The 26,726-nt window shown below is 46.8% G+C and overlaps 1 protein-coding gene across 5 annotated transcripts in view; it reads left to right on the forward strand.

Moving 5' to 3' along the window:
* Nucleotides 1–26,726, forward strand: part of CAPZB (capping actin protein of muscle Z-line subunit beta) — a 116,747-nt gene that overhangs the window by 46,921 nt on the left and 43,100 nt on the right. For all 5 annotated transcript variants that reach the window (XM_036448625.2, XM_036448626.2, XM_045585102.1 and 2 more), the window contains exon 2: nt 5,992–6,081. In XM_036448625.2, the coding sequence (XP_036304518.1) occupies nt 5,992–6,081 (90 nt within the window). The remainder of the gene's footprint in view (nt 1–5,991; nt 6,082–26,726) is intronic.

Here is a 26,726-nt window from a genome sequence, read left to right on the forward strand (position 1 = left end):
GTTTACGTGTAGACAGATGCTATTAAGTACAGATCTGCCACAATCATTCAAAGCAGGACTTCTGCTCTGAAATCCGAGCAGTCAGAGTTACTGCTTGTCCTGAAAATCACAAGCACTGTTTTTTAAAAAACACACTCGTGGAGTTTCCTCAGAAAATTAAAATTGGAACTGCCGTTTGACTCAGTGATCCCACTTCTAGGAACATATCCTAAGAAACCCAAAACACCAATCGAAAAGAATGTATGCACCCCTATGTTCGTAGCAGCACAACTTACAGCGGGGGGACTGCCCCTCCTTATTCTTTGACATCCTAACAAGGACTCGATTTTGTAATTTATTTTTTATTTTTCTTTGCCATATGAGTTTTGACTACACCATCAGTTCCTGAAGACAGCTACTTTGTTATGTTCACCATTCAACATCCAAAACAGTGTTTGTCACCTAGGATACACTCAAATAATGACTAATTGAATGGGCAGAGGGTTCTGGAGTGAAGTGAAATGGTCCTTCTTTTACTAGTTGCCTTTCAACCTGGAAAACACCGCCAGTGAAGGTGGAACTGGTAAAGGTCATTTTCTGGAGCAAGTGTCCAGGGTCAGTGAGGATTTTGAAGGAGCCATCGCATGGAGAGCCCTCAGTCACAGGATAACAGGGTATAAAACGAATGAAGCCACTGATTACAAGTAACCAGGGCGGGGAATCCCGGGGAAAATGGACTCATGAAGAAGTCCAAATCAGTGTAGTATGAGCTGTGCCTCGTCACCGCACCTTCTGTGTCCCATTCTTGTACACGCCGCACAGCCTTCTGTTTCTTTGCTGTTTTGTGGGTGGTTCCTTGAGGGCTGGAACTAGGTTTCCTTCATTGGGCCTCCTTCAGGGCCTGCCTCACAGGGCCTGGCACTCAAGGCATGGTTGTTCAATTGAAACCTAGTTGTAGGCCTTCGGGGGGCTATGGAAGGGCAGGTGGGACGCTGTGGGTGCATCTGCACTTACAGTGGTCGGCAAACTCATTCATCAGTAGCCAAATATCAATAGTACAATGATTGAAATTGCTTTTTAGAGCCAAATTTTTTAAACTTAAACTTCTTCTAACGCCACTTCTTCAAAATAGATTCACCCAGGCCGGGGTATTTTGTGGAAGAGCCACACTCAAGGGGCCAAAGAGCCTCATGTGGCTCGTGAGCTGCGGTTTGCCGACCACGGCTCTAGGATATGGGACCCATCCAGAAGGACTCTTAGCAGCCGTCCAGCCCAAATCCTAGGCCACAGGGTTAAGTCTCACAGACATCAAGCGACAGGGTAGACCTTGGACTCAGCTTATGAATCCCATTTCTGTCTTTGCCTGTTCTGTTTTTATTTTTTAGTTATATTGGGAAAATATTTAGTGAAGTAAAATAGTGAAAATGAAACAGAGTAGAGAGCCTAGAAATAATTTATGACACAGGAGCCAAGAATGCACAGTGGGGAAAGGATGGTCTCATCAACAAGTGGCGTTTGGAAAATTGGACAGCCACATGCAGAAGAATGAAACTGGTCCCCAGTCTTATGCCATACACAAAAATCAACTTAAACTTTTTCCAGCTGATTACCATAAAGGAAAATATCAACATATAAGATTTTAGCATCATGATATGAATACCCTCGAACCCAGCATTTTATGCAAGATCTACATGAACATGAAATTTTGTTTTCCCCCAGTGCCTTTTCCTCTTAACAATAATCTTTTCACTCTTCTGAACTTTATATTTACCATTCCCTTGCCTTAGCTAATAAGGAAAAAAAAAAAAAAGCCTTGCTATAGTCTTTTAAAATACACACGTACACACGTGTGTGTTTATATCTAAATTCTAGTTCAGTATGTTTTGTTGAACTTTATAAAAGTGGCAGAATCCTAGGTGGTCCCCTGGGACCTGCTTCCTCCTCCCACCATCAGTCTATTTCTGGGGTCACTTGTGTTGAAGCATGGAACTTAGATCATCCATGTTTTCCTCATTCTCTTGTGCCATTTCCTGTTTGGACCCCTCATGATTTGGGATGACTCCCACATAAAGAGTTCCAGTTAACGCTAATTTGAACTTTTTACAGGCTGTCATTAAGTTTTCCCATGTTGCTTGCCTTATGGGAAGCTTTTAGTCATTTACTAATTTAATGAAAATTAGATATCCTTAACCTTAGAAATGTGTAGTGAAATATTGCCAATTAAGATTAATTGGGATTAATGCAAAATAGGAGTTAAACCGTTTTTGCAGTCGTATTTTCGTGCTTTCAGCTAGGTACAGAGGACTGTGTGGAAGGAAGCCGTTCTGAGCCCTGGCATGTGGGGCGAGGCTGCAGTCAGCATACTGAGATGGTGGTGTGAACGGGCAGTGTAAACGGGCGCTGTGGACATTAGGTTAAAGCAGTGTCTTTTCCTGCTGACCTTCTCTGGCCAAGTTACAGCTTTTCTTTTCCTAGGTAATGCACCGCCCACCTCCTAGTTTATCCCTTCTGAATCCCAGTGTGTTCTGGACTTAAGCTTCAGTGAAGCTAGGCCTACTTGTGTCTATGTTTCTATTTTAGTTCTCAGGAAGATTGTTAATATCCAAGTTCAGAATATTTCCAAAGACCAGAGGTTTTAGGGGTTGTAAATGGTCTGTGAATTAGAATTGTATGTCCAGTTTTCTGGGGCCTTAACTTTGATTTGAGTCAGGGAGACTTTAGTCTCCAAAACTGATTGTTTTAAACCATGGTTTCTCAAACTTGACTCTACTGACATATTGGGCCAGGTTGTTGGGTTCTTTCTTGTGCATTGTAGGGTATTTAGAAACATCCCTGGTCCCTACCCATGAGATGCCAGTAGCTTCCCCTCTCCCAGTGATGACAACCAAAATGGTCTTTAAACATTGCCACCTGTCAGTGAGGGCTTGTGGCAAGGGCAAAATCAGCACCAGTAAAGAAACACTAGTGTACACCTTTTTAAAAAGTTTTAGGTTCACAGCAAAATTGAGCAGAAGGTACAGAAGCTGCCCATATAAACCCTGTCCTTACACATGTGTAGCCTCCCCTGTGGGTTTGGACAAATCTATAATGACACATGTCCACCATTTATAGTGTCGCACAGAGTGGTTTCACTGCCCTGAAAACTGACTGCGTTCTGCCTGTTTACCCCCACTTCTCCGCCAACCCTTGGCAACCACTGATCTTTTTTACTGTCTGTTCCAGAATGTTATATGGTTGGAATACCACTTACTGTAGCCTTTTAAGATTGATATATTAATATTTCACTTAGTAATTTATATTTAAGTTTTTTTCATGGCTTGATAGCACATTGCTTTTTTCTTATTTTTGAATTTTACTTTCAATTACAGTTTGCATTCAATAGTATTTTGTGTTAATTTCAGGTGTACAGCATAATAGTTACACAATCAAATACTTTATAGAGTGTTCCCCCTGATATTCCTAGGACCCACCTGGCACTATATATATATACTGCAATATTATTGACAGTATGGTAGCTCATTTCTTTTTTGGGTACAGACCAAGGTGTGCTGTTGAATTGTAAGAATCTGTTAGTTTTGTAAGAAACCACCAAACTGTCTTTGAAAGTGGCTGTATCATTTGCATTCCCACCAGCAGGGAATGAGAGTCCCTGTCACTCCACAGTCTTGTCAGTATTTGATGTCAGCATTTCTTGTCAGCATTCTGGATTTTGGCTATGCTTACAAATTTTAGTGGTATCTCATTGTTAATTTACATTTCTACGATGACATATGTTGAGCATTATTTCATGTTTATTTGCCTGTATATCTTCTTTGGGAGGGCTTTGGCTCATTAGTTTATACTTGTTATCTAGCCTACTTGAATGATTTACGGTTTTCTATTCTTGCACGGCCAATGGGGCACACAACTATGGGTTTGAACATCTACCTCCAATTTAGAGCAACAAGAAAGGCTTCGGGGTTGGGTTGAGTGAAGTGAATGTTATAAAATATTTTTATTTTAAAACATTTAAGACATGTATTTGCATACATACAGAAACATACTGCTATGAATTAAACAGTTCACAGGTATTAACTAAATAATTACATGAACCCTATGAAGTGTACTAGTATGCTTTCTATTTTATGAATAGAGGCTTGTAGAGACTAACAACTCTGCCTAAGGCTATAAGTTAATGAATGGCAGAATTGAGAATGGAATATGTCTCACTAGTGTCAAATCAGCTGGTCTGTGTTCTCGACCTTAGAAATGGTGTTAAAATGTCTTCCCATGCCAGCGAGCCAGACGCATGTCACTGTGGCCTTGGCTAGCATAGAAGGCATGACACAAGTAGGAAATTCATGGCTGCTACAATGTTACATTAAGCAAAACAAGTGCTACAAAATTTTTGGTGTGTGTGTGTTTCTTTGCAGGTAGCCAGTTTGTTGTGGGTCCGAAAATAAATTGTCACTGATAACCATCTTGAGTAGGGGCTAAATCTTACTGACCCCCCTTTTTAAATAGCCTGCTGTATATGCCATATTAGTTACCTGGAAATGAAATTGTCTCCAGTTAATTTAATGTGTTATGTCTTTGGTGAATATAAAACAGATCCCTGTCCCTGAGCCTGTTTAAAGTTAATATATCCGAAGTGTAGATGGTCATAGTAAAAGGTTCTATTTCATTACAACCAAATGTGGCATTTCCAGGATTACTTTGGATATTTTATGAAGATTCCTTAGCTTGATTTAAGGCTTTAAAAAATCCTGAGATCTGCCGAAACCGATTTGACTCAGTGGTAGAGCGTCGGTCTGTGGACTGAAAGGTCCTGGGTTCGATTCCGGTCAAGGGCATGTACGTGGGTTGCAGGCACATCCCCAGTAGGGGGTGTGCAAGAGGCAGCTGATCCATGATTCTCTCTCATTGATGTTTCTAACTCTCTATTCCTCTCTCTTCCTCTCTGTAAAAAAATCAATAAAATATATATTTTTAAAAAAATCCCGAGATCTGCCTGACCAGAACAGAAGCAGGATACAGATCAGAGAGTGCTTCTGACCGGTAGTGTTGGGGGCTCCACCTGCCTTTTGTGTCCTCCTCAGAGTCTTTACCATTTTACTGGGCCCTCCTTTCTCGCCCGATTTCTTCCTGGTCCTCCTAAGGTCTGGCCTTCTGTGTCACAGCCCACTCTGCACTAAATTTACTTTGCACTTTACCAGTCTTGCCCCCACGTAATTGTCCCTTCTTCCTCACCATTCACTGCATATTTGTGGTGACTGGCACAGGGCGGTGGCTCTCAGTAAATATTTGCATCGTGAAATTAAATGAAGAGCGTTTTGTGAAGCACACGGGGCTGAAAGAACGTGCTCGGTAAACAAGAGTAATCTTGATTCTCCCAGGCCCCTGCAGCAGCAGTGACGCCAGGGTATTGCCTTGTGGTCCACTTGGCCAGCTAGCGTGAGCTCTTGGCTGTCAGTGGTTTGGTTCAGGTCTTTGTCTATTTTGCAAGAGGCTGGCACCATGGAAAATGTACCAAGCGTTAGCGAATGACGGAAGCACCTAGCCTTTGTGTGCATTTTGCTGCTTGTTCTTTGCCTGGCTGTCTTCCTGGCTTAGAGCTCATCAAGGAACCTGGGCTGGTGGTGCTACCTAATGTTACCTGTTTAAATCCAGGTTACAGCAAAGGATAAAGCTTAATCTGCCATTCGAGCATGCCGACTGCAGAACCCATCTGCATCTCCTGTGGTCTGCTGAGAAGCCAATGACACTGTGATGTGGGTAGAGCAGGGTCACTTTCTGAACTCTCTGGCCTGCCTCCCACTTCTTTGTCTTTTGGACGCCTCCACTTGAGACAAACACTGCTATCAAAGAGGGACTGGCAGTGTCACTCTAGGACACGGGGCCGAGGGCCCACTGCAGGCTGCTTGGTCTTAGCAAACCCTGAGCAAGCTGAAACTGCAAAAATGTTGTTAAAAGAGGGTTTTTGGTGTTTCTGTTGGCAAAACGACTTAGACACTTTCATTTCTTTTTTCACAGAGTGATCAGCAGCTGGACTGTGCCTTGGACTTAATGAGGCGCCTGCCTCCACAGCAAATTGAGAAAAACCTCAGTGACCTGATCGACCTGGTACGTTCCTTGTTCGTGTGGCCTCACTGGGGGCCGGACTCATAATTGGTGGCTTTTGAGTACCTTTTCTCACGCAGAATTCAAAACCCACAGGAAACCTCTCTCTCCAGCCAGACACCACCATGAGATGCCTCCAGACAGAGAAGATGGGTTTCATATGTTTGTCTTCATTTCAGCACCCTCCCCTGTGTTCATAAAGCCCACGACAAGCATTCTGAAGTTGATTTCAACCTGTCTCCTCCCCCACTGGCTTGTTTCCAGTTTCTAGAAGCTCACTGTTAGGCAGGGAGCAGAGGTCGCCACACACGCAGCGGGCAGTTTGCAGTGGGTGCTGTCAGGCTGTAGAAAGTAGTCTTCTATAGTGGAAGTTCTTGCGCCCAAGCAGCACGAAAATCTACCCCAGGGAATGCTTCGGTGGCTTCACTTCTATATAGTTTGAAATGGCATAAAACACAAAAGCAGTTTTTGAAGCGAGTTCACATCTATTTTTTAATATTTAATTTATTTTTGTTTTTTGAGATTCAAAATCATCGGTCTTAACATGATGCCTCAGATTAACTGGCACCATAATATTTTTTGAAATGCTCAAAAGTATTAAAAAAATATCTGAAAAGCCATGGGAAATATTGAAACAGGTAAAATAAAATAAAATCAGGCCCCTAGAGGCCAACTGAGTTATTGCAACATTTCGCCTGTGAGTGAGTTCTAGCCTTGGAAGCTGAGCCCTGAATCCCAGTCCTCTGTTCTTTTCCTGTGTCCCATGTCTTCTTGAATATAATTATGAGTTCCCAGTCCTGGTTCGTTGGTGAGGTTTGAAAAATTGTTCATATATTGTAATGATATATTTAATTTCATTGCATGAATTCCAGAATAGTTTTACTAGGAAAAAAACGTGAGTTCAGGAGATGCATGTCACTCACCAAACTCTTCACAGTGTTCTGGAAGGTCCAGAGTGAAGCTATTTTATGTTTATAGGGTCACAGACTCCCAGTTTAGAGGCAGCTGTCTGAGACAGAGTGGAGCCTATTGAAGATAGCACATGAACTTGCTATCTTTTGTGTGTAATAATTCAGGAAGTGGGAAGAAGGAGGTTTCTTGAGGTAAATGATCCAGACAAGAAAGCCAGCTATTCAGGTGCTTGTGATGGCGGTGAAGAGGAGAATGGAAAATATGATGGGTCCTGGCTGGCAAGTACATTCCTTAGATGAGTATTAAAGAAAGAAGGTTGAATGTGTTGCAGATATATCTTCTATAGGCTCAGAATCGGGGGTCCCAAACCAAGAGCCAGGGACGTGACATAAAACACTGAAGTGGACATCGTGTAGACAAGGGGTCTGGCTGGCAGGCTCCGTCTGAGAGCAGTGACCCCTCTACTTCAGGCACTTGGTGCCCTGTAGGAATATGATGTCTGTTGCTTATTTTCAGATTTTTCTGGAGGAGCCATGCATTTGGAGTTATATGTAATACTAGAGGCCCAGTGCACGAAATTTGTGCACGGGGGTGGGGTGTGCCCTTTAGTTCGGCCTGCACCCTTTCACAATCCAGGACCACTAGCTCTTAACTACTCCCCTGCCTACCTGACTGCCCCTAACCCCTCTGCCTGCCTGCCTGATCACCCCTAACCACTCTCCTGCCTGCCTGATCACCCCTAACCACTAGCCTACCTGTCTGATGCCCCTTACCACTCTTCTGCCTTCCTGATTGCTCCTAACTACTCTCCTGCCTGCCTGACTGCCCTTAACTGTTTGCCTGCCTGATGGCTCCTAATCACTCTGCCTGCCTGATTGCCCTTAACTGCCTCTGCCTCGGCCCCCACCTCTGTGGCTTTATCCAGAAGAATGTCCAGAATGACATCGGGAAGGTTGTTTGGCTATCGGGTCTAATTAGCATATTATGCTTTTATTATTATAGATAGCCTGGTTTTTAAACATTGGTCTGAACATTGGATTGGTTAGATCTGATTTTGTATAGAATTTGGGCATGTGCCTAGGAAATGTGAGTTTGGAGGGTGGGGTCAGAGAAAACACTCTTTGTTGGGAAATAATGAAATTTACGGTTGGAAAGGTAGAAGGTGTCCTTGAAAGTCAGGAGGAGGTTTTTAATTTGATGTGGTGCTAATTGTCACCACCAACCCCCTTCCCGAGCTTTGTAGCAACCCTTGTGCTGAGCAGTTTGCCTGCGTGTCTGTGTTTAATTCTCAACAATCCTAAAAGGCGGTATTACAAGATGTGGTTTAGAAGTGCTGTGTGTCTGCCTTTTTCTCAGTTGGAGGGTTTTGATGAATCATATGTGGAAGAGATGGGCAGAGGTTAAAGGTAAGATCAGATCCCTAATTTGGTCAGCTGCAGAGGTTTCTTTTTCTTTTAAACTCAGCCTGAAAGTGCGCTTAGCAGAGTTTTAGTTCAGTTTGCCAATATAGTTATGATTGTGTTTTAGAATAAACCAAACATAGAATGAATGATTAGCAACGTTTTCTCAGTAGACTCGTCTTGGTGTTTAACAGACTCTTTTATTCTTATGGCTACCGAAGGGTTTTACTGCAGCTGTGTGTTTTCTCTGTGATTCCCTCGCCACCCTTCATTTCAGAGAGGTGCACGTTGCTGCCTTTATGGAAATCTGGTCGGCTGGTTCCCTTGCTGCATGTGCCACGTGTACTTGGGCTCCCCAAGGAAATGGCAGCATTGGTGGTGAATGAAGGAGCCAGCTTTCACCTTTGCTACATACTGGGTGGGAGAGATCAGCCCTGAGGTTGAGTGTGCAGGAGGCGGCTTGAACCCATGTTGAAGTGCCACACTGTGTCTGTCCCTGATACATGATGTTGCATGCAGCATCTTGTAGATACTGTCAGAGTGCACTGCCTTTCCACATTTAACTTCGTGTTCAGTAGAATGGGGCTGGAAAGGGGCTGGAGGCAGGTGTCGGTTGTGGGAACGAGCTGGATACTTTTATTTATGTTATCATTTCCTTGACTCTCCATAATGTGTATATGACCACTTCATCTTTTTGGGGTGGTTTAGACTCCGAGAAAGAAGCCAGGGTGTGGTGTAGCTAAACAGTACCAGGAGTCCCGATTTCTCCTGCTGGGGTAACCATGCTGGGTACCTTTGGGTCTGATCACTTAACAACAGGTTAAATATGGTGCGTTTTCCTAATGTGTCAGTCTTATCTATTTGGGGAAAACTGTTAAATAATTTAATTCATTAGTAATCTAAAGTATTAAAAAAGATGTATTGTGGAGAATAATTTAAAATTCACATAATTAAAATGCTCAACTGTTGTGTGGCTCAGTGCTTAAGCCTCGACCTATGAACCAGGAGGTCATGGTTTGATTCCCGGTCAGGGCATATGCCCAGGTTGCTGGCTCCCGAGTGTGGGGCATGCATAAGGCAGCTGATCAGTGATTCTTTCTCATCATTGATGTTTTTATTTTTTATTTTATTTTATTGATTTTTACAGAGGAAGGGAGAGAGAGAAAGAGTTAGAAACATCAATGAGAGAGAAACATCAATCAGCTGCCTCCTGCACATCCCCTACTCGGGATGTGCCCACAACCAAGGTACATGCCCTTGACCGAAATCGAACCTGGGATCTTCAGTCCGCAGGCTGATGCTCTATCCGCTGAGCCAAACCGGTTTCGGCCATCATTGATGTTTTTATCTTTTCCTCTCCCTTCCTCTCTGAAATCAATAAAACTATATATTTTTAAATTTTCACATAATTAAAATAAAAACACCTAGAAACTTGAAAGACATTCCTTTCTCAGAGCCAGACCACTGAGGAGTAGCAGTTCACTTTTGCTGGAGAGGCACCTGTTGTCTGGAGGCCAGGCTTGGGCCCCATCTACCTACTAAGGCTGAACAAGAGGCCATAATAGATTCCCACCATCCAGCCAAGACCGGTTTGGCTCAATGGATAGATCGTCGGCTTGGGGACTGAAGGGTCCCGGGTTCGATTCCGGTCAAGGGCATGTACCTTGGTTGCGGGCATATCCCTGGTGGGGGTGTGCAAGAGGCAGCTGATTGATGACTCTCTCTCATCGATGTATCTAACTCTCTATCTCTCTCCCTTCCTCTCTGTACAAAATCAATAAAATATATTTAAAAAAAAACACAAAAAAAAACTTAGACTCTAAAAAAAAAAAAAAAGATTCCCACCATCCAGAATGGCCTGGGGAATCGGTATTCTCATTAATTTTTTTTAAATATGAAGTATGGTGAATGTTTAAATGGAAATGAAGCATGACTTTTCAGTGAAGTAGGATCTGGTAGAGCACGCCTCATTAAAACTGTATTGACATGCTTCAGAAGCCGCTTTTGATTAATGGTCTGCTTCAAGGTCCATGCTTTGCACTGAGGTCTATAGGAGCATCTGTGCTGGTTTTGTACTGGATCCTGTGACCAGTCCTAGAACTTACTTTTTTGAATGTTTTTCTTTAATCGTTGTTTTTCTTCTATTTTCCTGGGAATGACAGGTGTGTGTGTGTGTTTAACTGGATTTGCAGAATTTTTATTCTTCTAAGAGTTGGTCTGTGCTGAGTGTATTGCTGTGGCTCTGAGGTTCACTTGCAGTTTTAGTTTCTTCCCAAAGCTGTAATTTCAGAAAACGCACACTGTTATGGGTCTGTCTAGAAGCAATGTATCGGGCCTTTGTTTCATGTAATCTGGGATCAGTCAGATGTTTTTAAAGCCACTGATGCACCACTTGGTGCAAATTGCAATCATTCCTCCCATGCTCACCTGCCTAAACTAATGAAGGGGAGGTAGTTGTTTTCAAGAAAATCTCCAGTTTTAAGACTGACAAGAATGTTAGGATTTGCCAGCGTTCCCCATGAAGGGAATGGCCTCTCTCAGATGTCGGAGCCAGAGAACTGGAGGCAAATGTACCCAGTCCGCCAGTGGTCCGATTACAGAGCAGTATTAAAGAGAAATGTGGCGTGTGCTTGGCAGCGAGGCCGAGGCAGCCATTTATCATGCCAGATCAGCTTGCTTTTCTTCTTTTCTCTTTCCAGCATCAGAACTTTAGCTGCCTTTGGATTATAATGCTTACTCTGATTGGTGGGAAATGACCTCCTTTTGCAGATGCCCAAACATCATTTCATTACACATTAATCCCGTTGTACTAGAGGAAAGCCCACCGAAACCCATTGTTAAGCTGTTTCAAAAATACCACAGGTCCATGTGGGCTAAGAATCCTGTGATGTTCAGATGCTCCCCTGGCCGAAACTGGTTTGGCTCAGTGGATAGAGCATTGGCCTGGGAATGAAAGGTCCCAGGTTTGATTCTAGTCAAGGGCATGTACCTTGGTTGTGGGCACATCCCCAGTGGGCGGTGTGCAAAAGGCAGCGGATCGATGATTCTCATCGATGTTTCTAACTCTCTATCCCTCTCCCTTCCTCTCTGTAAGAAATCAATAAAAGAAAAAGAAAAAATTAAAAAAGAAAAGAAAACAAAAAGATGCTCCCTGGCTTCCTAAACTTTGACCTTCTAAGGCTTTGCTCTACACACTGGCAGCAATAGCCGTGGTATATTTTGAGCCCTGAGCTGAGGAAGGAGTTTGTTTCTGCAAATTGGCACCCAGCAGGCCCTCCATCCTTTGCCTATTTAAGAGCAAACCAAAAATAGCCCTAAATCTGTTTAACTAGGCAGAAAAGTCTCTACTTGTACTGGTCACTTCGTTTTTTAATTCCTTTCTTTGCTATAGTCACCCAGAAGTCCAGCTCTTGGGTGTCCCCAGACTTGAACCAAGCAAGGGGAAAGACATCAGCATCGGGAAAGCACCCAAGCCGTCCGGCCAGACTTGCAGGCTGAAGGTGAAAAGAGACATCCTGACGCTTTGGCCAGGGAGGGAGCTGACAGCTTGATCAGTTTCCATTTCTGTACGTTCCTCTCTTTAGCAGCCAGAGTTGCCTCCGGAAATAGAAAGGGGCAGCTGGGTCCAGGGCTTGCCCTGCAGCCTCAGCAGTGCCTTTATTTTGAACGGTTCGCAGAAATTGTCCAGGTAGCAAAGGAGCAGGAGGCCCTGTCAGATCGGAAGGCTGGAGTGCACGGGGTACACTTAGGCATTGGGGCTCAGTGAGCAAATGGGTGGAGACGCAGCTTTCGCTCTAAAGCACCTGCTCTTTGTGAACTCCCACTCATTATGACTGGTGAAATTAAGGCTACTCGTGTATTGAATAGTCCATTAGTATTACTGATTGTCTGATTTCTGCCAAACATTGGTACTCAGATTTCAGACTCTAGTAAATGAACCAATGATCCCTGGAAGTGACTTTTCCTATGACTGCTGTGGGGAATATGGCATCAAACTCGGTTCTGTTCCCAGGTGATGAAGACACGCTGGCCCTTTGGGGGTCTTGAAGGCCAGATGTGACATGGTTTAGCTGTGTCTAAGTGTGAGCAGGCTTGTGTTTTCTTGCCTAGTTTCCCCATTGTCATCACCATTTAAAACAGTCTCAACCAGCATTTTGTCCTCCTCAGTTTCAGAGGCAACATCCAAAATGGCTTCTCCTTCCCAAAGGGTTCTTAGCCGAAATAGGTGAAAAGTTCATGGATTCATGGCATTTACTCAGCACCTCTGAGTGAGGTATGTGCTCACTCCAAGAGGAAATGCAGCCTTTATTTCTTGGCTCCCCTTCCACAGGGGAAAAAAACAAAATCCGGGATCCTAAAACTTGATCCCTGATAGGATGACTTTGGCTGGATTTTCAGCCCCTGGGTCTTCTCGATGACTTTTGAGCTACAGAACTGAGTTATTCTTTGTTTGACATCTATGTGTCAGACATACCATAGGTGCTGAGGGTGCAAGGTGAAAGGCCTTGCTCCATAGTGTGTGCATTTAGTGGGGAATTCAGGGAAGATTTTTCTAGAAGAAGGAAGACTTGGCCACGGTCATGCCCTCTGTTATCTGTTGAACAGATACCTCGCAGGCACGTCTGTCTCTGAGTGAAGGTGTTCTAGGCTCGGTAGTGGTTGTGCCCAGTCAGCACAAGCTTCGCTGTCTCTTCTGACTTGTTTCTGGCCACCTTTCACTTGGCCTCTTACTGCTTCTCAGATTCTTTCCCCAAAGCATTCCTGACCACACAGGGGAGCAAATATATGTTTGGAGTTTTGGGGGCAAATCCAAAGTGGCTGCCTCAAGTGGATAATTTTGTTTAGTCTTTTTAAAAAATTGTGTTCCAAGTCATTACATGCCCATATGCAAGACATTTTAATAATAAAAAGAATGCTTTTTCCACCAAGTCAAGTTGATGCTCCAGGAAGCTGGGCCCTGACCCCCTGGGACATGGCTTTGCCGAGGCTCATGACGCACAGCACTGATGCACATGGCTGGTGCCTGTGGAGCCAAGGCCTGCTCTGTAGCCCTGCCAGGCCAGGAGGGGTCTGTGCTGCACCCCATTTGCTGTACCTAGGGAGGTGCCTGTGGGGTCCTGTTGGAAGTAGGGGAACTTGGCTTCCCTTCTCCCATTTGTCAGAGAGTTTGCTGGGAAGCGTTCTCTCCTAGGTCGGGCACTGTCTTTGGAGCAGGAGCAGGGGAACGGATTGAATAATTGGTAATTATGCAACGACCCCTGCAGTCTCTGTTGGACTGGTGTTCCTGAGCTTTCCTACTGGCGACACTTGCTGCAGTCCCCTCTACAAGGGAAAAAGCTTTCCGGCCCAGGGCCTCCAGCAGGATTTTAATGAACTCCATTCCTTGGAAAGTTGTGGTGAGCCTTGTCATGCGAGCCTTCGCTCTCGGAATGGACTGCAGCTGTGGTGACTGCAGCCGGAGAACCAGAAAGCAGACCCCTGGACCGAAGAGCTGACCTGGCTCTCTGCTGCCCCCTCAGGTCTGCCCCCAGAGGGACAGGCCTTTCATGGCCCACCCTGTCGCTGAGGCGAGGACTCTGCCACCTCATTGTGCAGTCTCTGATTTGTGTCAAGGTGGCAGGTGGGCAGACGTCTAAATGCTGTGATTTACTTAGAAAGCGGAAATGGGGCTTCCTGGGAAATGGCCCTCCCCTGACCTGCTCCCGAGGGATAGAGCCAGAAGCTATTCGAAGTTCTCGTGATTCTGGTACCGTAGAATTACACACCCTCGTTTAGTCCATTAAGAATGAGGTGACTCGCCTCCTGCACAAGCAGTTCAGAAAATTAAAGCACGGACCCAAATGAATGGAGAAAAGGACAGGGGCGATTTGCTTTGTGTGTGTTGTGTTCCTTGGGGAGCAAAGTCTGTTTCCAGGAGACTGATGAGACGTCCCCTGGCCCTGAACTTTTCCAGAACAGTAAGCTTCCCCTGGGGCAAGAGGACCGTACCACAGAGCTCTGGACCGAGGGCAGAACAGAGGCCAGAGTGAATGAGGCGGGTGGCTCAGAAACAGGCCCAGTAATGTCATAACTCAGGATACAGTACAAGTGATGATCACATTTCACTACGAGAAAATAATTGATTATTGGGTAAAACTGCCAAAACAACTAATAACTTTGAAGGACAATAAGCTAAATATCTATCGCTTAACAAGTACCCATACTCCTAGTGGACTAAGGAACTAATAGTAAATGACCATGAAGGAACCAGAGGGAAAACATCAATAATATTTGATATCGAGATGGGGAAGGCTTTGGTATGCCATAGAATCTAATGTCAGAAGGACGGCTTTGGCAGATGCAAAGTTAACTTCCAAGTTTAAACAAAGTAAACTTCAAAGCAAGGGCAAACTGGAAAACCATTTGCATTTATGGCAAAGAACGTATCTTCTAAAATCTTTAGAAAACACCTCTGAGGTTGTTAGTGTCATTGTCCCCACTTTAGTTCTGAACTAAAAGAGAAGCAGAGGCTTTGGCAACTTGTCCAAGGTCACCAAGTAGTGGTGGAGCCAAGCTTTGAACTTAAGCATTCTGGCGCCAGGTTTCCAGCCTCTGTGTGCTGTTACCTCCATCAATAAAGAAAGGTAGGAACACGCTGCTAACGAAGAGCGGGGTGTGCAGGCTGGTGACTCACAGAGGAGGCAATGCACACAAACCTTTTTTCTTTACTTGTCAGGAAAGTGCAGAGTAAAACAAGATAGGATGGTGGGAGCATCCTTCACTGACGCCCCTTCTTCCTGCTCAGTGGATGGACTGCATCCTCTCTGGGAACCAACACACCCTTTTCCTGACTCCTTAGAATTTGTCAGCTCACCTTGATATGGAGTCTCTTGAGGAACAAAGACTGAGCAATTGCGGGACACTCTAACTGCTCTCTAGGAGTTTCGCCATCCATATTGTCACAGTAAAGGTCCTGAGAAGTCCTGCAGTTGAAAGAAAAGAACCTGTTTTCCTTTAACCCAGCCTTTTTCTGAGTTCCTTTCATAGAATCCACTTTGGAAAACATTGGTTCCTGGAAAGGCTCTTAACCTACACGTCAAATGACCTGGATTGTAGACCCTTTTTGGCAGTGGCCTTAAGTGTGATGTTAGCCAGGTTTTAAATGTTCATAACTGGTAAAATGGCATAAAAAGAAATATAGCTTTCCTTATTGTGTTTTCCCCCCAAAAGGAGAACTGCAGGAAACGTGTAGCTCCTTCAGTAGGAGGGAATGGGTGGGTGGGGAGAAGCACTGCGTGCATTAAGCAAACCTTACAGGAAGTCAGGAAACCTGGGCTAGAGCTCTGGGCCTGCCACTCACTTGCCACGTGATCAGCAGGTCTCTCTGGGTCTCTGTAAAGTGAGGGCCAGATGGTCTCAGTATCTGAGTTCTGCTGCCTGGACTGAAATAACGTCACCATGGATACCCTTATGTTGATTTCACTCCCTTCAGGATCCCCTTTTGCTGGCAGAAGTGACATCTGTTTTTCTCTGGTCTTTGACCCTATAACTGCCCCATAGGGTGTATATGCGGCAGGGTTGAGCAGGCTGGGGCCTCTGGCAGGTTACCCCAGTCAGTCTCCAGGACCTGGGCAGAGCAAGGCTGACAGGGTCTTGAATCCCTTCTCTGTCACCTTCCAGCTTTCAGACCTCAGGCAGGTCGCTGCACCTCCTAGGGTTCCCTCCGATACATAAGATTGGGATAAGAAAACTATTCCTGGGGCAGTTCTAGGGTTTAGGAGTGTATATAAAGTGCCAGTGTGTACGTGTAAGACAGATCTTAATAAACGCTAGCTGATGCTTTCATTAATTACCTTCGCAGGCTTTTGCAGGCCTGTTTATTAACCCCTGGGCTCTGCCTGCCTAGGGGCTGTGCCCTGAGCCCCCAGGCTGTCTTCCTGACTGTGTTTTCACAGGTGCACACAGCCCCAGCCTGGCCTTGCACAGAATGGGGTTTATAACCCAGCGCAGGATTGTAGGGACTTGGTTTATTTAACCTGGAAGGGGAGATTAGAAGGCTCTCCATTGAGGCACTTTCAATGGTCATGAAAACTCTGCCTTCTCTGACTATCAAGGTTGGGCTCCTGAGCAGGAAGCTGTGGGGAATGCCAGTGCCTATTGCTCCAGAGTGAGTAGAGGAGGTCACAGGCAGACGGTGGTTTCCTGACTAGTAAGGACTTTGGTCATTCCGCAGATATCTAATATCTCGCTCCGTGTTCTGAGCTGGCAGGGGATGGGCTCCCTGGATGGCACGGGTCTCCCCCTGCCCCTTCCTGGTACTCTCTTCTGTGCTTCAGTTCCCCGGATGCATAACTGCTCCCCATTATCCCTCAGTTCTTTGGAAGCCCTGAGGGAAAAGCTAACGTGGCTGGATGGTCAGACAAGGTGGGAGGGGTCCTAAGGTTGATCTCGCCATCTGAGTTGTCTGACAAGCCAGCTGATGTGGTAGCCTCACTGGTCATTTGACCTCATCGCTTTGTTTTAGCCACCAAGAGTTGCCACACGGTATCTGTATGTCATCTAGACAGGACACTTGTGAACTCTGAACCCTCAGGATCCCTTTCTGTCGTCCAGGCTCCTGCTTTCTTGTGCTTCACTTTTACTCAATGTTCAATACACTTTATCAAGACTGCTAATCTCCTGTTCATGCCTTAAACCCACATTTCAGATCTCCCTTCCCCTCCCCACAGGGCCAGCGCAGCCCCCAGGCATCCCTTTCTCCAGCTTGGGAACACCCAAGTCCACCTGTGACAGTGTTTCATAGTCACCCAGGGATGGTCCTCTGTCCCGGGGCATTTTCCCCTCCTGGGCCTCTTCTGAGTCCTCCTCATGGGTGGGAAGGCTACTTGGCACTTCACCTACTGCTGCCTGTTTATAGACATGATGCAGGAAATGCATCTGAGGTGCCACCAGCTAGTGATGGGTAGAAGCAAAGTGCCCATTACTTTGCACATTCCTTGAAAACAGATTGGTTATTGAATGGTCCCCCTCCCGTCCTACACTCACTTTATTTGCCAGGTTGAAGAAGCCTATTTTATTTAATTAATTAATTTATTTATTTATTTATTTATTTAAAATATATTTTATTGATTTTTTACAGAGAGGAAGGGAGAGAGATAGAGAGCCAGAAACGTCGATGAGAGAGAAACATCGACCAGCCGCCTCCTGCACACCCCCCACCGGGGATGTGCCCGCAACCAATGTACATGCCTTTGACCAGAATCGAACCTGGGACTCTTCAGTCCGCAGACTGACGCTCTACCACTGAGCCAAACCGGTTTCGGCGAAGAAGCCTATTTTAGTATGCTTGGAGATCAAGGTTCTAGAAAATTCCTGGTTAGGTGTTCTTAAGGCTCTTAGTCTGAGATTGCTAGCCTGCAATGTCTACGTAGGAGTGTTAGATGTGATCTTGTTGAGCACCTCGAAATTGACAGGCCCAACCGAACTCACCTCTCACCATCGCCATATCTTAGCTGTGTGACCTGAGCCCCGATTTCCTCATCGAGGAGAAGTGTGAGGACATAAATTAGCCTTGAGTTCTAGAGCTGTAAATGTCTAGCATAGTACCTGGCTTGTAATAACCGTCTGCACAGGGTTCTAAGGTCACATCAAATTTGCACGAGCTTGATGTAGCCATTGTGCAAATGAGTAAAACCCTGCTGGCCTCCTGGTTTTTTATTTATAACTGTCAGATGCCAGATACTGTTCTAGACCCTTTACACATTTCGTTTCTTCAAACCAGACACCACAAATCAAGTCTTCTGTCCCCATTTTACAGATGAGACAACTGAGAGTGGTTTACTCAGTTGGTCACAGCCTCACAGCTAAGTAGTAAGTAGCTGAGTCAGGATCATCCCCAGACCCATCTGACTCAGATGCCTAATCTCCCGCCTTGCTGTCTGTGTCTGTGCTCACAGCTTCCCCAGAAGCAGCTTTCTCCTTGCCACTGCAGGCCACCAGCAGACAGCTGATATCGTCTGCATTGATCCGAATGGAGATATTGTTGCGATAATTAGCACCAGCAAGAAGTTGCTCAGTTTCCTAGAATGTAGCTTTTCCCTTTCCACGCTGAAAGGGTGTCCTGTTCTGGCGTTCCATTGTTAAAGAAGAAATACTGATGGAGATGGAAATAAATGGCCATGGTAATGATCATGTGACCTCCCATGTCTGTAGCTGCCACCACCAAGCAGCCTCACTGTTTCTGTTCTTTTTTTGTTGGGAGGTTGGAGGTACACGCAGAGGCTACCATCTGTTACATGAAGGAGTCAGAGCTTCCAAAGGCGCAGGGCTGAGGAGGGATTTGCCCTCCTCTGTTTTTGGGTCATTGATCCTCATCAGGCGGGCGCTATTTAGTCATTAGTCAGACAGTTTGTGGTTGCCCCTTTGCCACATGTGTTGCTGCCTTCCTGGGCCTGTCACACTCACAATTAAGACTCATTAGAGGCCTGCCAATCACAGCATGCACCGGTCCTGCCCATGCTGGGCCTCATACAGGGGCAGTCCAGCCCCACACCCACACACCCTGCAAATGATCACAAATCAAATTCTAGGTGCTTAGTGTGCAGGAGAGAGGTGAACAGTGCCTGTGAAACTCCAGAATTTAGGTCCTGGTGGGCCCGTTACCTTTCACATAATTGAAACCTTCTAGCTAAGTCCAGAATTGATGTTACAGATGGTGGTGGTAGGAGTTTTGTCAGATGACAGCTTTGGAATAAGTATTTGACAGCAGTCCACTCAGAGGAGAGACTTGAGCCAAACACAGAGGAGATTTAATTACCGCTAATCTCCCCTCTGCTCTTTCTGGAGTGTACAGGCGCATTAATTACTATTGACTGGAAGCTGAAACCACTCCTGTTCAGAACAGGCCCTAGAGGAGATTTGCCCCAGGCTGGAAATGATCATCCTTCATAGTGGATTTTCCCCTTTTTGTGCTGACTGTAAGGTGGGAGAGAGAGGTGTGTCAGGCACTGGACAGGGGCTAACCACTACTCCAGTGTGTCCACACCTGTGTCATTGACTCTCCAACTTCTAAACACTGAACGAAGACATGTCTCCAGGTTGTGTCACTCAACAGGGGTTGGCTTAAAGCACTTCCTGTTATTGTGTGCCATCATTTTGTCTTCTTGGCACCGAAAGAGCCTCTGGCTTCGAAGCGCCTGTGGAATGAAGTAATGCTCATCCATATCCCCAGACCCCAGATAGTTCCATCGTTGATGCTACATAGTTATTAGTTCATGATCCCATAAGCGCGCTCATCCCCACACTCTGAGAGGAGAGGACTGTTGTGTTACCACTTTCTAAGCTGTGTGATTTTAGAGAGGAAAGGGCTGAGCGTTAACTCAGGAGACCTCAACCCCATGTCCTCAGACCTGGTAGCCCAGTAGGTGTCAGTACCCGGAAAGGCTAGAAATTATTGGTAATCTTTAAGATCATCTGAGCTGGGGTAGATGGGCCCTGAGTATCTAGGTGGCCGTGAGTAAGCATCTTAGGTTCTCTGTGAGGATGAAAGGAAGTAGTGTGGGTGGAGTGCTGAGTGCAGGGTTGAGCTCGGATCAGTGCTAACGGCTGTGTGGAAGGAAAGGATGATGGTGGTGAACTTGCCTTGTGGGCTTTGTGACAACATGTACCCCATAGATGTAGTGAATGGGGGAGCAGTGCGGGAATTGGAACAGCTTGAATGCCTCTCCTTTTCCATTGCAGTTCAGCCGTCCTTTTCGGAGGCGTGTGCCCTGCATTTTCCTCTTTGGCCAGGTCGATGGGTGAATGTTCTCTCGCCAGGAGTGGGGCAGTGAGATCTCACTATACCAAGTGGGCCTTACCTCTTCTGTCTTGGCAGTGAAGGTGTTTAGCTGGGCATGTGACATGGAGAAGAACCGCATCTGGGACCCAGGGGAGAGGCTGGCCCCGGAGGCAATGGATGCAGCTCAGGCTGCCGGAGGCCACGGGAGACAAGGTTGCACATGCCCAGTGTGGTCACTTTAAAAAGTGCCGCCTACCTGCATCCATCCTCCAGGAGAAGGCATATGCATCCTCATTTTACAGCAGATCAGTGAGCATTTGTTGCTAGTACCCCACCCTAGGTTACTGGATTATTCTAACAGCCTCTGGACCTCCCTGTCATAGTCACCCAGTCACCATCCTGTTCTGAAGTAACCTTTTCAAAACTAATCCTAATCATGACCCTCCGTGGCCCTTCATGACTCACTCTGTCATCTGATTGAGCCCTGGGAACTCTTGATCTGGCCCTGTCCATCCTCCTGCCTCCTCAAGGCCCCTCTACTCCAGCCATACTGGCCTGCTGTAGGGTCTGCCAAAGGCCCTGTGCCCTGTCTTGTTGGCTCTTTGTGCACACTGTCCCCTGTGCTGGGAACACATCTCTGCCTCGCTCCCCACCCTGCACCACGTTGTCACCAGCCATGGCACTCGCCTTTACTCTCAGTTAGAATCGCTTAAGTATATGACTCTTTTCTGCCTGTTAAGCTCCCTGAGGGCAGGGATCTTGTGTACTTTGTTCACCTTTGTATCCCCCGTGTGTGGCATATAACGGGCACTCCCGAAGGCATGCTCCAGACCCTCCTGAATGCTGGAGCCTGAGCTGCAGCACGTAGTCATGGGAGAGAGATGCCCAGTAGATGTAATCCTGGTATTACATCACTGTGGAAGCACCACACAGGGGCACCAAGCCCACCCTGGTGGGCAGGTGTCAGGGAAAGCTGTTTGGAGTAGGTGAAGCCTGAGACGCCTCCTAATAGGCTGAGAGGAAGGGAGTTCGCTGGGCAAAGATGGAGTAGCAGCGATGTTTCTGTCCAGATTACAACCTGTGAATTGATGCCTTGTAAGCTCTGGGCATTGGTTCAGGCCCCGTGGGTCCCTTGCCAAGAAACAGGTGCTGGGCACACACTCCTGTTCGCTGAGGATCAGCTGCTCGTTGCCAGTCAGACTTTCTAGATGGAAAAGGGAAAGGACAGAGATCAATTGATTATCTGCAATTTTAAGATTAGAGCTGGGAAACGTGCCTTTTTCCTAGATTACCCCATGTGCCCGCCTGCCTTAGGAAAAGCCCACCTCAGTCCTCTCCTGGAAGCCATGACCTTGTTGGCTCTGTGAAGACAGTGCTTTATGAGCTGCCAGTGCCGCCTGCCTTTATCTGGCCAAGGGCTTCCGAATCAGATCCTCCAGGCGCTCTGGCAAGTCCTGGGGCCTCTGTCACAGCTTTGGTCGCAAATAGCGCTGCTCTCAAGGGAATCCAGAGCAAACTCCTGACTTTCCATTGGCCCTGAACTCTTAGCTTTTGGTGGAGGAGAGGGCGGCAGGGTCTGTGCCTGATCTTTGTTACCCTTAGAAATAACCTAAAATTGGCAGCTCTTTTCATAACTGCTTGCTTCCGCTTCTGCCACTTGGGAGTCAAATAGGCAAGCATTCCCTCTGGATGGCGCTGGGGATGGCAGTTTTCTCTTTCAGTGCAGGAACCTGCCCAGGTGCAGGAAATTCTCTCGGAGACACTTGTGGAAATGCAGTATAATGGACGCAAATGACAGGTAGTCTCTAGGTCTGAGGACGGGCTGCATTTCCCCCTGCATTTCTGCCTCCAAACACCCTGACAGAAGAGCTTTCCGGCATGCTGTCTGTGAGAAGGAAGACCTCAGCGAGGAGAGAATCCACCCAGTCTTCTCCCAGGTGGTCCTCCTCTGTTGATTTAAGGGATCACCGGGACGCTGAAAAGGTGGCAATGGACATGACCAGGTGCTTCATCCTTGGTGAGAGCAGCTTTTGGACCTGATGATTACCCACTGGGTTTCCACATTCTTTCCATTCTTGAGACCGTGGGGAGATGTGCTGATGCTCCCGGGCTCTGCAAATCTTTCTCCAATTAAAGGGCCTCCCAGTGGTTGCATAGCTCTTCTGCCTCGACTCTCTGCCCTTTTATGTTTGTGTTTAAAATTCCTTCTTTCCAAAATGTTTACCCCTCAGCAAGTCTCCTTGAAAGCCCCCACTTTTGTTTGGGGAAGGTTTTTTTTGTTTTTCCTTTTCAGTTTTCCTTTTCTTTTTCTTTTTTTCTTTCTTTTTTTCTGCCTGTGACCAGCAAACTTAAGTCTCTTTGGAAATGCTCTCTGGTCATTTTTTTGTTGCCCTTGGTGTGCGTGTATCTCCGCGATATTGGGAGAGAGCAGTGGGTGCTCCTGGTGTCGGTGCTGTTGCAGTTTCTAGGTGGATGAGGGACTGGAGGGTCATTTCATTTGCGCCCCTCTCCTTCCTTTTAGACTTTGAGCTCCTTGAGGATGAGGCGCTCCGTTTAATCCCTCAGACATTTAGGTGGATTTCATCTGGAGCCACAACTTGGAGCTTTGCTTCCTAATGAGCCAAAGCAGAGAAATAGAAGTGCTTTCGGTACTGAATGACCCAGACAACCAAAGGCACATCAGCTGCTCCTGAGTGGAGCTGACTGCTTCCCCAATAGGAAGAACCTCGGGTTTTTCTTCGTCTATGCCTGGTCATTTTCGCTGGATGACTCAGTGAAATTAAAACAACCTAATGAGGCATCCATTCGGTGGAAGGAATTCCATGTAAACGTTGTGGCCTGCCAACCAGGATGATTTCTATGCTGAGGAGGAAAAAGCCACTGCTTGTTTGGGGTATACCTTACATAATGTGGTGAATAGCGCTGGCCCCATCCCCACTCTCTCTCTCTCTCTCTCACACACACACACACACACACACACACACACACGGCACCCACAGCACCACTTGAGAGTAATAGCAGCATCACTGGAATTTTGGAGGACTGTTGGGCTGTTCCGAGGTTTGTGGTCTTGAGAGTTTGGGGAGAGCATGTGGTGGAAAGAGCCACGTCTCTGGTTTGTGACCCGGTGGCTGCCTGGCTCTGAGCCTCTGCTGCTGCCTCACAAGGTCACTGGCCTCCGGGGTGGCTGTCAGGACCCCCAGAGTGCGGTGTACTGGCCTGGAGTCAGCCTGATCACCAGGAAGCCTCAGAAGTGGTGGTGAGGTTGCTTGTGACCTCAGACTCTCGCTGACTCTAGAAACCTCCTCCTCCGTCTTGGGATCTGAGAAAACCCTCTTGTACTTCAGGGTATTTTGTGGGCTTTCAAAATCTAAACTGCTTCCTGAGTTGCCATCACCCATGTTTGGCCCAGCTTTGTGATTCCTTGTTACATTCGCCATGCTGTCCCTTTACTGCCCACTGAACACACGTGATCTCCCTGGGTGTCACCTACGCTGTGACACATGCAGAATAGCCAGCGGTCTGTCCTCCTCAGCTATGAGGGGCTCTCTGAGTTGGTGGCAAAGAGCAGTCCCTACACCCTTCTAGTCAACGTTTTTCTATCAGAATCTTCCCTCTGTGTTTCCAGCTGGACAGGAGGCTGACCCATGGCTTACACACGTTTTATAGAGCCTGAAGCTGGGCCTACACCTGAGCTCCCAGGGATGAAATGGGCCGCCTTTTCCATTACAGATGGACAAGTGGTTTTTAGGAGAGAGGTTCACACTGACCTAATCATGAAGACCCCCCCCCCTCCCCCCTTGCCAAGTCCTTCTGTCTGCCACCCTTGAGTTGATGGTTCCTTCAGCTTAAATATTTTGTCTCTGGGTTACTTGACAGGCAACATGCTCCAGGTGGGCCCCTGCTGAGTGGTTGAAGGCTCCAGCTCTGGCGGCTGTGTGGGTGTCATTGAATCTGGCACCAAGATACAGGGTGGAGATCCCCTCCTACCCATGAAATTGCAGTGTCTTAGCCAAAAGACTGTTATAAGTGAGCTGTTCTCATGTAGTCTTACCTTCGTCCCTAAAAGATGTGAGGTGACATCAGAATGCAGCCAATGCAACAATACTTCAGCAGCCTCGCCTGAGAAATCAGGCCAGGGCTGTCCCATCGAGGACCGCGGCTCTGCCCCCGCTCTCAAGGAAAGGCTGTCACTGGGCTTCAGATGGCACCACAAGGAGCGTGAGGACAGGCCCAGCCCGACAGGCCCCAGCAGCGCGGTCATCCACAACCTCAGGGTGTGAGAGCTTGAGTCCCCCTTCAACTTGGGGAGACACTGGAGAACATTTGGGGAGCTGGCTTTCCACTGGACAGCCATGGGCTTCAACAGATTAGAACTCAACCTGAGTGACCCTGCTTTTCCACAATTCAATGTGATTCCACTAACACTTAGGAGGCCCCAGCCCACGCAGGCATGCCTTCCTCCGCCCTGAGGAAAGACACCCATCTCAGATCTGCACAGAGCTGAAGGAGCTTAGACAGGGAATTGCCTCCTTCAGGCGGCTTTAGGAACACACATGAGAGGCAGACCTTGAAGGACACTGAGGGTCAGTAGGTGGCATTGGGGGGAAGGACCATGGCCCTGATGGAGAAAGTGGCCATGGAGTGGAGAGTCCAGGCTGTTGGGTGAAGGGCAGGGATGAGACCTTTAGACTGCAGTGAGGACCTGGAGCCCAGTCGGTGAGCTTCCCTGCATGCTGCCCTCAGGATGGGGGTGAAGGGGATTGCCTGCCCCGGATATGACGGCTTTTAATATCAGCATGGTGGCTCTGCAGTTCTCAGCACTGAGTCCAAGATAGTGGAGGTGAGTGTGCTGCCTCTGGCTTCTGAAGTCGCCTGTGTATTGTGCTCTATCCATCAGGGACAGTCCTTAATTAAGAGCAGCAGGTGGCTTAGAAAGACCCCGACGTCTCTCTGCAGACACAGGTGAGGAGCTGTGCTCCTGGCCGGAGAACGGTTAATTTAATTAGGCTCCCAGCCCCGGTCCATCCCTCCAAGGAAGCATAAGGTTGCACATGGACAACGGGAGCCTTGTGTGTGCCCGTGGCGGACTCACATACAGTGATTTTAATTTCTCCTTTCAATTTGTCCTTTTTGTTCTGCCCTTCCTTTAGAAAACCTCTGGCCTCTTACTCCAGGCTGCGAGCTTCCAAAGGGCAGAGCTTTTGAGTCTTGACTCTGAATGCCTGAAACCTAGGAAATTTGCCTTTGCTTATTATTTACCGTATTTTTCAGACCATAAGACGCTCCGGACCATAAGACGCACCAGTTTTTAGAGAAGGGAAATGAAGAAAAAAAGATTCTGAAACAAATAGTGTCCTAAAATATTTTATGTGCATTAAAACCCAACATCACAGTCATAAACACATGTAATCAACCCTGTAAAGTAAACAGCAGCATTTAGAACCATTTTAGAGCCGGGCAAGCACACAGAGACCACACAGAGCCGGGCAAGTAAAAAAACTTTTTTTTTTAAAGTATATGTGTAGGCTATATTTGGACCATAAGACGCAGGGACTTTTTCCCCCCCACTTCTGGGGGGGAAAAGTAAGTGCGTCTTATGGTCCGAAAAATACGGTATCTCGGGGGTGGTTTGGGGCACCTGCCTAAGAAAGAGGGGGGCGCTTATTGTTTCTTGAGGAAGCTCTTTGTTAATGGCATGCGAAAATTGTTTTCTGAGTAGAAGAAAACATTTGTTGTGCTGATGTTGGCCCTGTTGGCCAGCTTCCTTGGTGTTAGACTGCAGTGACTGGAAGCCCAGCGCTCAGCACGCTGGTGCACGTCAGCTGCGTCAGCTGCCAGGGTCTCGAATCGGAGGTGCGCGGCTCATGAGTTTTAATGTTTCTGAAATTGGGAAACTGCTTCTTACACTTCACGTGCACATTAGTGTTGTTCTCATTAGTGCTACATCTTGCAGTTTACAGTCTTCAAAGGAAGACTACAGTCTGTGCTTAAAGAGTGTCATTCTGAGTCGGCTGATGGCTTAATTAGAATACAGGCTGGGTCTCATATATTATGACACCCCTGACATGTACATTGGTAATGAAGATTGTACATTTTATCCTGTTAAAAAATGGGCTAGGTCGAAGCCGGTTTGGCTCAGTGGTAGAGCGTCAGTCTGCGGACTGAAAGGTCCCAGGTTTGATTCCAGTCAAGGCATGTACTTTGGTTGCAGGCACATCCCCTGTAGGGGGTGTGCAAGAGGCAGCTGGTCGACGTTTCTCTCTCATTGACGTTTCTAGCTCTCTATCTCTCTCCATTTCTGTTAAAAATCAATAAAAATATATATTTTTAAAAATCAATAAAATACAAAAATATATAAAAAAATAAATAAATGGGCCAGAACTGGATCTGAAATAGGGCCGCCTGGTGTGAATTGTTGAGGGTGGAAGCATGAGAGGCCTTCGGTCCAGCAGGTCCAAGTGCCTGTTTCTCACCAGGCTCTGTGCTGGGTGGTGGGCGCAGGGTCCCTGCCTGCAGCCCCTTTCTGGTGCCAGCTCCTGGTGTCTGCTCTGGCCTGGCACCTGGAGGAGCGGCTT

The sequence above is a fragment of the Pipistrellus kuhlii genome, unplaced genomic scaffold (assembly GCF_014108245.1).
Source record: "Pipistrellus kuhlii isolate mPipKuh1 unplaced genomic scaffold, mPipKuh1.p scaffold_m20_p_2, whole genome shotgun sequence".
Taxonomy (NCBI): domain Eukaryota; kingdom Metazoa; phylum Chordata; class Mammalia; order Chiroptera; family Vespertilionidae; genus Pipistrellus; species Pipistrellus kuhlii.